Below are 11,443 nucleotides of genomic sequence, written 5' to 3'. Positions count from 1 at the left end.
AAAAGTGGTTAATCTGAGGTTGTCTTTTTAAATTCAGACTATTCAAATAAAATATAATAAATAAAAAGTTTAGATTTAACAAATTAACAAGGTGTGTAGCACTTTCTACTTAACAAGGAGCGTTTAAGGATAAGTCAATTTATTAATAATAAATACAGAAAATTTTTTACGATAAACACATAAATTTTTTGAAAATAAGCACAACTTTTGAAAGAGATATATATGAAAAAAAACAAAAATTTATTGATAATAAATATAGAGATTTTTTGACAACAAACACAGAAACTTTTTAAAATAAATACACAGCTTCTTAGAGAGAAACATAGGAAGCAAGACATAAGTTTATTCACGGTAAATATAGAAATCTGGGATCATGATCACATAATTTTTTTTGAATAAAATATCGTTTTTGTCATTAATATTTTGGGTAAGTTTTAAAGTTGTCCATAACGTTTCAATAGTCCTATTTAAGTCCCTAACGTTTTAAAATTGACTCAATGTTGTCCTGCCGTTAGGGATTCGTTAACAGAATTGACGACATGATAAAATTGAGACGATTTTGAAACGTTAGGAACTTAAATAGGACAAAAACATTGAGGACAAAAATAATACATAAAAATAAAATTTAATTTTATCCTTTAATAATATTAATTTTTTACTATACATATAGTATTCAATTATTTTTTTAATCATATCTAAGTAAATTACACTTAATCATATTACTTTCATTTTAAATAAATTAATTTTTTTATAATTTTACTCTTAAAGATTTTTAGTTATCATGAAATGTTTACAGAATGACTAGTATATAAACTTGCAGAAAAATAATATATATACAATAAAATATAAATTATAGCTTTTGTCTCTAATGTATCAAAATTTTTTAAAATTATAAAAAATAAATTAATTTAAAATGAAAGTAATGTGATTAAGTGTAATTTATTTTGATGTAATTAAAAAATAATTGAATACTATGTACAGTAAAAAATTAATATTATTGAAAGATAAAATTAAATTAAAATTTATTTTTATGTATCGTTTTTGTCCCTAACGTTTTCGTCCTATTTAAGTCCCTAACGTTTTAAAATCGTCTCAATTTTGTCCCGCCGTCAATTCTGTTAACGGATCCCTAACGGCAGAACAACATTGAGTCAATTTTGAAACATTGGAGACTTAAATAGGACGATTGAAATGTTTGGGACAACTTTAAGACTTACCCCAAACGTTGGGGACAAAAACAATACTTTACTCTAATTTTTTTTAAGGTAAATATAACTTTTTGAAGAGAAACATAAAAAAAAAATATTTAAATTTGTTTAGAATAAACACATAAATGATGAATTTCTGTATTATCCAATTAAAATTTATGTTTTTTTATATTATTCAACTAAAAATCTGTATAATTTAAAATAATTTATGTGTTATTCAAATTAATTTTTGTGTTATTCTAATGAAATTTTTGTGTTTTTTAATCAAAATTTTTATGTTTTTCTTCTGTATTGTTCAAATACAAAATTTGTATAATTTAAAATAAATTATGTCTTTTAACTAAATTTTTTATAATTTTCTTTTGTGCTATTTTTATATAATTAAACTTAAAAATTAGTTTGTTTAAATGAAATTTTTTATTAATAACTGATTTGAACACAACACAAATTAAAAAGAATTTGAATATTTAAAGGAAAGAAGAGAACATAGGAGTAAAATATCGAAGAAATAAACAGAAGAAAGAAAAAAAAACAATATATTTAAATGTAAAGCAACGATAAAAAAGAAGAAGAGAAAAAAAAATTAAGTTAGATTTAATTATAAAAATTATTTGGTCATCATATATTAGTATTTAATATAAAAATATATTAATATATAGTAGCCAATTTTATTATTATTTCTTTTTCTTTTTAATGTATTTTTTCTTGTAATTATTATCATGGCAATAAGATTATCTTTGTTAAAAAAGCATTATTGATAGAAAAATTTTAAAATGATGTATAAAATAATAAGAAAATTAGGCTCGGTTATGTGGAGTAAATATTCCAAAATATTAAGTGGACGCGTGAGGTGTATTTTGGGAGTGGGGCCCAAATCTTATAATAGCGGGGAAGAATAATGTCTAAAAAACACTCATGTTGATGTTCATGTAATTAAGCAAATCGTTAATCATGTTTAGTGGTAATGCGTGTGTTAGTGTTGGTGTTACTATAATACCCTGCTTCCTTTCTAACTTACTTTCTTTCTTCTTTTAAGACTTTAACCATGCCTATGCCTTATGCTTTGTCTCTGATTGATTGCTTCACCCATATATTTCATGTCGGCTTGTTCACATAAAGCAACCCAAGAAAAGCAAAAGAAAATTAAAATTAAATTAAATAAAAAATAAAAGCTGTCTTCCTTTTCCTCAGTTCCTCTGATTTTCCGGCGACAAGTCAGTTTTCTCAACTTTGGTCTCTTCCCCACTCTCTCTGCCACCTTAATCCTCTCAAAAAACATAACTCTTTTTTTCTTTTGCTCCTCTTATTCTCTGCTGCTTTTCCATTTTGAATGATGAATATGGTGCTTTCAAGGTGATTCATGCTCTTTCTCTGTTTTAGTTTTTGTTTTGGAATCTTTGAAATGCGTTCTTAACTGGGTTGTCTTCTTTTATATGCTTTTTGTAGGTTTTGGGATGGTTTTTGAACACCATCATCAGCTCCAGTTGTGTTCAATGCTATATGTTGATATGGGCACAGAGTTTGGTTTGTGATTCAACACTGAAATGTTTCTGAGCTGGGGTCCTCTGGATTTTCAAGCTAAGTTGGCAGATTGAAGAAAGTGGAACAAGTCTTCATGGTGTTGGATTTGGAACTTTTTGTGTTATCTTGATTTGGAGTTGAAAACAACAACTACTTCCATTTTGGGGGGGCTTCAAAAAGGGGGTGTTTTCTTCATCTTCTGCTGTTGGTTTGGGCAATGAGTTGGAGTTAAGGGTTGTGGGAATTAGAAAAGAAAACAAAGGACTTTGGTAAACAAGATTGAATCTTGTTGCTAGTGAAAAAGGCCAAAAGTATTGAACTTGTTCTTATATAAGGTTGCAATGAAGGCTCCTTCCAATGGTTTCTTGCCTAATTCTGGCGAAGGTGGGTTTTCCTTTTTTTTTTTTTTATAGGTTTATTTTCTTCTGCATTCTTCTTCTTCTTCTTCTTCTTCTTCTTCTTCTTCTTCTTCTTCTTATGTGTTTTTTATCCTGTATCATGAAAATAAACACTAACTTTGCTCATTGATTTGTCTCAAGGAAAATGCTGTTTTTGACCTGGTTGAATTAGTTTAATACCGTTTTATTAGAATGAATAAATCTGAGTGCATCATGAAGAAGGGAATTTTCGTTTTTCATTTGATTGTGTAGTTGCAAATCTTTTTGTTGATTTGCTAAAGTTTTGTTTTCTTCACTCAATCAGTTATCTTCACTCAATCAGTTATTTTCCTTTTATTTTATTTATTTTTTTTATTTCTTCATCATTCATTCATTGCATTCTTTCACCCTTTATTTTTTGGTCACCTTTTTTTTATTATTTTTCTGATTTTTTGAGGTTGTAAAATTGAAGTCCGGATGTGCTTGGTATCAATTCCGTGGAACTAATTTAATAAAATTCCGAGGAATCTTCTTTTTTTTTTTTTGTTGGGTTCATATAAGGAATAAGGATGGCATAATTGTGAAGAATAAGGATAGTTATTTTTATCTAAATTTCAGAAATCTTCTTCCTTTTTATTTATTTGTTTATTCATTGGTGTGGAACGGTTAGGGGAGGGTACAACAATGTCCTCTCTTGTTAAATCAGATACAATAAGGACAATGATAATCTCATGTAAAGATTCTTGATCTTCATGACCCATTTTTTTAACCCAAAGTAGTTTTCATTTTGAAGCTTATGGTGTATCATGAATGGGTTTTCACCTGACTATTTTTTCACTTAGAACCAAATAGGGTACTGAATCAAGTCAATCAACCGTTAGTAAAATCAGAAGAATGAGGAAAACCAATATGAAACAGGTTTTCTTCTGTTTGTGGCACTAATGTTATTTGGCATGTTGTAAACATGTGTGAACAAAGTTTTGTGCTTCTTTTAGCTCTTAAAATGTTGTGTTTTGTTGCCTTTTAGCATGAATTCTACAATTTCAGTCTTTTCCTTATGTGTTTTGACTTTTGACCCTTAATCATAAACAAGCATAGAATGAATTTAAGGGTATGCTTGGAAAAGGAATAAAAGACAAGGTTGGAAATTTTAATGGATGAATTTCGTGTGTAATTTATACGAAACTATTACATGAAAATTTCTAAAGGGAGCCTTGGAGCAACAATTGAGTTTCCAAGTGACCGTGACCGTGTGACCTCAATGTCACGGATTCAAGCCGTGGAAACAGTCAATAAAATAGTTATCAGGTTAGGCAGTGTTACACCCTTTGCGTGCGGCCTGTCCTCGAACCCTGCATTAAGAGGGGATGCTTGTGCACCGGGCTGTCCTATTACATGAAAATTTCCATTTGACTTTTGTTTCCTGGGATAATATACCTTAAGCTTATTTTTGGTGTCTCAAGATAGAAATTTGTGACTCTCTCTCTATTTCCATTGTCCTCACTCTTCCATGGACAAAGATCTCAGCAAATTTTGTGGTAGGACGGTGTCATTTGTCATTTTGCCTATTAATGTATCTGTCTCTTTTTCCAAACAGATTTATGTGTTCCAATGTATTTGTATTACTTTCATGACAGAGTTACCAAATGGGGCCTAAGAGTACAATTTTACTATTTAATGTTTGTATCTTTCTACCGAACAAGATGACAATATGCCTTTGATGATTAAAAACAGGAGAAAAGAAAACAATCAATTCAGAGTTATGGCATGCTTGTGCTGGACCATTGGTTTCTTTACCTCCTATTGGAAGTCTTGTGGTTTATTTCCCTCAAGGACACAGCGAACAAGTATGTCTCATATGCCGAAGTTCGAAGAGCTTGATATACTTTGTTTTGTTTGTTTGTTGGTTGCTGATGCGGTTTCTTTTGAGGGATGCAACTTGCAGGTTGCAGCATCCATGCAAAAGGAGGCCGACTTCGTACCAAGTTACCCGAACCTTCCATCCAAGTTGATTTGCATGCTTCACAATGTTGTCCTTCATGTAGGTGCACTTTTCTCTTGCAGAGTGTCTGTTCTACACACAACATGAACTTCTTAAGAATTTTGTAATAATATCTATAACAAGACATGTTCCATCTAGATGAAGATTTGTTGTCCACAACGGAGAACATGCTAATTTTCAGCTTCTCTCACATTTTTCGACTTGGCCTGTCGCTATGAGAAATTAATCTAGTAATGATTTTTTTCTGGAAAAAAAGGATCTTTTGTGGAGCAAAAGGATTATATCTTTGTTACTAGTAAAGTTGTTTGTCTTAAGGAACAAGGGAAAGCAATAAAATCTTGTTTTCTACTTTGGCTTCTGTTTTTACTTTTTCCCTAACTGAAATATGAAAATAGGAAATAAATATAGAAACCAAAAGGTGCTTACTTTCTCAAGCATTTGATATGATGGTCCTTATTGTCTTAGTTAGTGAAAAATATATATATCAATGATGGATACATATTTGATGTTCTTTTCTGTTTTTGATCAGGCTGATCCTGAAACTGACGAGGTTTATGCTCAAATGACCCTTCAACCTGTAAATAAAGTAGGTCAGCTGTTAAATCATAGAATTTGTTAACATGTATCTGGGTTATTATTTCTCATCGATGTGGAACTATATGGATGACTGTTGTATGTATTTTACAGTATGATAAGGAAGCAATACTGGCATCCGACATGGGTCTCAAGCAAAACCAGCAACCTACTGAATTCTTTTGCAAAACTCTCACAGCTAGTGACACAAGCACTCATGGTGGATTTTCTGTGCCTCGTCGAGCAGCCGAAAAAATATTCCCACCTCTGGTGTGTATAAATTGTTTCCTTTTCATTCATTACTCGAGTTTTATGTGGTCCATTGGGATTTTCCCTGTCAATGCTGACCAGAATTTGCATTTGATAGGACTTTTCGATGCAACCTCCGGCTCAGGAGATTGTTGCGAAGGATTTGCACGATAGTACATGGACATTTAGGCATATTTATCGCGGTATCACCACTAGCTTATTCAGATTGCCTTCTTCCTTCAATATATTATCAATGGTTTGAAATATGTCTTAATGATGCACAATAATTGGTTACAGGACAACCAAAGAGGCACTTGTTGACTACTGGATGGAGTGTCTTTGTTAGCACGAAAAGGCTATTTGCCGGAGATTCTGTTCTTTTCATTAGGTAAGAATTCTTATTTTCTTTTCTTTACAAAAGAATAGAAACTTCCAGAGATAATTTTTCACCCTGTGGCTCAGCCAGATATTTTTGGTTTTCAGAGATGAAAAACAGCAACTTCTTTTAGGTATAAAGCGCGCTAATAGGCAGCAGCCGGCACTCTCTTCGTCGGTAATATCCAGCGACAGCATGCACATTGGCATTCTTGCTGCTGCAGCTCATGCTGCTTCAAATAACAGCCCTTTTACCATATTTTATAATCCAAGGTACTATTTAATATTTAGCTTGCTTATGCTATGATGAATCAGAATGGAATCTATGAATATTTGTGACAGCCTCTTATAACTTATATCATTATAACAGGGCAAGCCCGTCGGAATTTGTGATTCCGTTGGCCAAGTACAACAAGGCCATGTACACTCAAGTTTCTCTTGGTATGAGATTTAGAATGATGTTTGAGACTGAGGAGTCTGGAGTACGCAGATATATGGGTACAATCACCGGCGTTAGTGACTTGGATCCGGTCCGATGGAAAAACTCACAGTGGCGCAATCTTCAGGTATTACTGAACCAATAATGTTTCATGAAGAAATATGTGGTTTATCTGGATAACTGGGTATGAAGAATAATTGATTATTGAACTTATATTGGTGTTTAACTTCTAAATTTTTATTGGCCTTTTCCTCAACTTATGGAAGTCAAAAGCTAACATGCATTATGAAATATGATCATCGGTCATGATGCTATGCGGTTCGCTCTAGTCGATACTGAACTTCTGTTGTAGCTTACTGCATGTAGTATAATTTTAAATTGTTGATAGGTTGGTTGGGATGAATCAACAGCTGGGGAGCGCCCAAGCAGAGTTTCGATCTGGGATGTTGAACCAGTAGTTACTCCTTTCTACATTTGTCCTCCTCCATTTTTTAGGCCGAAATTCCCAAAGCAACCAGGAATGCCAGGTAACAAGAGTTCTTCTCCTAGCTATTTTATGGTTTTTGTCCTGTTTTTCAAAGGGTAACACTCGGAAGACCCTCGCCACTTTCTTCCGATCCTTTACGATTTTGCGTATAGATAAGTGTAGTGATAGACAAGCTTTGTTGTTGATTTTGCAGAAGACGAGTCTGACATAGAAAATGCTTTTAAGAGAGCTATGCCCTGGCTTGGAGATGAACTTGGCATGAAGGATGCTTCAAGCTCAATCTTTCCTGGTTTGAGTTTAGTGCAATGGATGAGCATGCAGCAGCAGAACAATCAGTTCGCCGCCGCCCAATCCGGATTTTTCCCGCCATCTATGCTTTCATCCAATACACTCCATGGCAACCTTAACAATAATGATCAATCCAAGATATTGAACTTCCAAGCCCCAGTCCTCTCTGCACCAAATCTTCAATTCAACAAACCTAATCTACCCAACCAAGTCAACCAACTGCAGCAATCTATGACATCATGGCCCCAACAGCTGCAGCAGCCACAGCAGCAGCAGCAGCAGAAGCTGCAGTCATTGTTGCAATCGCCAGTAAACCAGCTTCAGCCACAGCAGCAGCAGCAACAGAGGCAACAGCAGCTGCCGGAGCCACAAAACTTGTCGCAGTCACAGCAACAGCAGCCCCAACTGCCTCAACAGAGAACACAGCAGCTGCAACAACCACAGCAGCAGCCGCCTCCACCGCAGCAACACCAACCTCAACAGTCATGTCAACAGCCAATTATGAATAATCGGGTAGTTACTTCTAATCAGTGTGTTCAAGTTCCACAACCGGTAACCTATTCTCAGCTTCAGCAACAGCAATTAGTCTCCGGAAGCATGCCGACACAACAAAGTATCCAACCTGCCAACAAGAATGCAATGCTAATGACATCCTTGCCATTAGACTCGCAATTTCAGCAACCGATAGATCAGCAAACTAGTCTCTTACAGAGGCAGCAGCAACAACCGACACAGTTGCAACAATCTCCATTGCAGTTCTTGCAACAAAGCACATCGCAGAGGGCATTGCAGCAACTTCAAGGGACTCAAATGTCACAGCAAAACGCCTCAGAGCAACAGTTACAGTTACAGCTGCTGCAGAAACTGCAACAGCAGCAGCAGCAGCAGCAGCAACAGCAACTTATTTCAACATCTAGTCCACTATTGCAGTCACAGCTTCTGCAGCAAAAAAATACTCATCTGGCAAACCAGCAACTACCGCAGCTGCCTCAATCGCAGCATCAACCTCAACAGCTAGGAAATAATTCATTCCCAATGGAGAAGCTTCTCAACAGCAACAGCTTCTCTTCTTCGTCTCTAATGCAGTCGCAACAGCTTTCGGTGAACCAACCAACCCTGAATGCACAGAAATCAGTTATAACTAGTAGAGCTCCTTCTAGTCTTACCGATGTAGACGTCCCGTCATGCTCGACTTCACCGTCTACTAATACCTGCCAGATATCTCCACCAAATCTCATGAAAAGAAATCAACAAGCACCAACCACATTTGGGGGAATGTCGGTTGTTGAGCCGACTAATAATTTGGTGCAAGAGCTTCATAATAAGTCTGATATGCAGATAAAACATGAATTATCCGGCATAAAAGGGCCTGACCAGCTTAAGTATAAAGGCACAATCAGTGATCAGCTGGAAGCTTCTTCGTCCGGAACATCTTACTGTATTGATCCGGGTAGCATCCACCAGAACTTCCAACTTCCAAACTTCTGCATGGATGGTGATGTTCAATCGCATCCTAGACAAAATCTACCATTTGCCTCCAATCTTGATGGACTAGCAGCGGATACCATGCTCTCAAGAGGTTATGACTCTCAAAAAGATCTTCAAAACTTGCTGGCTAACTATGGTGGTGCTCCAAGAGACATCGAAACAGAGCTGTCCACTGCCGCCATCAGCTCGCAGTCATTTGGGGTGCCAAACATGCCTTTCAAGCCTGGTTGCTCAAGTGATATTCCCATGAACGATGCTGGGGTTTTGAATAATGGCTTATGGGCTAACCAGACTCAGAGAATGCGAACATACACTAAGGTTTGTATTCCTTGACAAATTTATAAATAATTTGAATCTACAATACTTACTGAGACATATGTACAAGAAATTATGCTAAAAATATAAATTTGAATATGCTTTTGACATCACTTTAATTGCATACTTGCATATGCAATCTTAGACCCGAAAACTATATTCTTGAAGTCTCTGTCATCCGGAAACTAACCTCGAATTCTTTGACCTTATCTGCATGTGTTTCGGACTTCCAATACATATTTTGCAGGTTCAAAAATGTGGTTCTGTTGGAAGATGTATCGACGTCACGCGATACAAAGGATATGATGAACTCCGCCACGATTTGGCTCGAATGTTCGGGATTGAAGGGCAGCTAGAAGATCCTCAAAGGACCGAGTGGAAACTAGTATATGTGGATCATGAGAATGACATTCTTCTTGTTGGTGATGACCCGTGGGAGTAAGTAGTAAAATCATTGTATTTGTCATCATCTTCTTTCTCACACATTATCAAATATTTTTCTTAACCTTCAAGTTATAATTCCTTGCAGAGAATTCGTAAGCTGTGTTCAGAGCATAAAGATATTGTCGTCCGCCGAGGTGCAACAAATGAGTTTGGATGGGGATTTAGGCCAAGTTCCAATCCCTAATCAAGCATGTAGTGGCACGGAAGGTGGCAATGCATGGAGGGGACAGTACGACGATAACTCTGCCGCCTCATTTAATCGATAAGGATGTCAAGTATCGACATTTTTGAACCAGCCAACATGTATATTTTCAGAGATGGAGGACTAACTTAACCCTTAAAATTTCTTCTTGGTGCTTTCCATAGGTCACAGATTGAGACATAATTCACTTCTAAAAGATGCTGTTGATAGCATACTATAGAAGTTTAGATACTTAGATTAATGTTAGAGATCCTTCCTTTGAATATGCCATTGTTGTGAGTGCTAATGAAATAGTGCTTGGTTAGAATTCTTTTTCTTTTCTCCCCTCTGGTCTCAAATTTGTATTTTATTTTATTTTATTTTATTTTTGGCAAAGGTTCAGGCATATAGGTTTGCTGGTGTATAATGTGACGGTTTCTTATATAAAGATTTTTATATTTTATTTTTAGGGTGCACCTCTTGTAAATCTTTGGTTGCTAAAAGGGTCGGTGGGAAAATGAGATGATCAATTGATGAAACATGAAAACTGTGCATTGCAGTTCTTGCCTGCTGCTTTTTCTGTACACCGCTAAATTATGGAGAAGGCCATAATGAAATATGAAAAGCTCATTTGTTGCTTTCAAATCTTTTTGCAATTTTGGGCATAGTCCTTTCTGGCTCCATAGCTCTCCGAGTGTTTACCAGGGTAGTGTTACTGTTTGGAACACCGTCGATAAAAACATAGACAATAATCTACCGCCAAGACAACAAAATTTTGCTATCCCAATATAGGGACGAGAACATTTTTATCTTATATTGTTATTTATCTTTATCTTTTGTCTTAAAAAAGTGAGGCCTTTGGAAACACTTGCATATCAGTTTCGGTCTCTTTCTATCTTTGTATTCCTGTCCAATAGAATTTTTTTTTGTTGTTCCCTATAGACATTTTTTGTTTGGTCATATCCTATAGGCAATTTTCAAACACTAATTCAGTGGCTCAATATGGTAGTCTTAACTTTGGTTTAGGAAAGATTTTTGAAATGGTATTTATATTTTTTTTAAAAGCAAAAGTATTTTATTTCTTGTTTAGTAGGTAAAAAAAATTATTTCACTTTTGAAAACACATAAGATGATGTTTTTTTAAAATTGGTTTATGTTATGATATTATTTTTAAAAATTTAAACTAATAAAAAGAGATATATGAATGGTTATATCTCTCTAATATGTCCTCTCATATGAGAGTCTTTTTTGAGTTTGTGTAAATTTTTACATAAATTTTTCTTTTATATCTGTTTTATGCTGTTTTTTTTTTGTCAGCAAGGTTTACTCTAAACCTTTAGGTTGTAGAAATTTTGATATCATATTATGATGCTAATTCTCCCAAAAAATTAATAGGATCAAAGGAGAAAAAAATGTATTCAACCTATATTAGATTTTCTGTGTAAATTCACAACCAATCATTTGAATTTTAAAGATCTTACACATTGTTCCTGAGT

General features: G+C 34.6%; 1 protein-coding gene across 1 annotated transcript; it reads left to right on the top strand.

Moving 5' to 3' along the window:
- Positions 1-2,073: 2,073 nt before the first annotated feature.
- LOC112738371 (auxin response factor 19) lies at positions 2,074-10,416 on the top strand. The gene is made up of 14 exons (XM_025788803.3): positions 2,074-2,561; positions 2,655-3,113; positions 4,841-4,953; positions 5,052-5,147; positions 5,638-5,694; positions 5,796-5,951; positions 6,049-6,133; positions 6,228-6,318; positions 6,414-6,578; positions 6,676-6,871; positions 7,133-7,271; positions 7,425-9,325; positions 9,570-9,760; positions 9,852-10,416. Exons 2-14 carry the CDS (start codon positions 3,071-3,073, stop codon positions 10,030-10,032), a joined length of 3,414 nt encoding a protein of 1,137 aa, XP_025644588.1. The 5' UTR covers positions 2,074-2,561; positions 2,655-3,070; the 3' UTR covers positions 10,033-10,416.
- Positions 10,417-11,443: the final 1,027 nt, after the last annotated feature.

This window comes from Arachis hypogaea, chromosome 13 (assembly GCF_003086295.3).
Source record: "Arachis hypogaea cultivar Tifrunner chromosome 13, arahy.Tifrunner.gnm2.J5K5, whole genome shotgun sequence".
NCBI lineage: Eukaryota > Viridiplantae > Streptophyta > Magnoliopsida > Fabales > Fabaceae > Arachis > Arachis hypogaea.
Note: the sequence above shows the minus strand (reverse complement) of the source record. Positions and strands in the feature narration are given on the sequence as shown.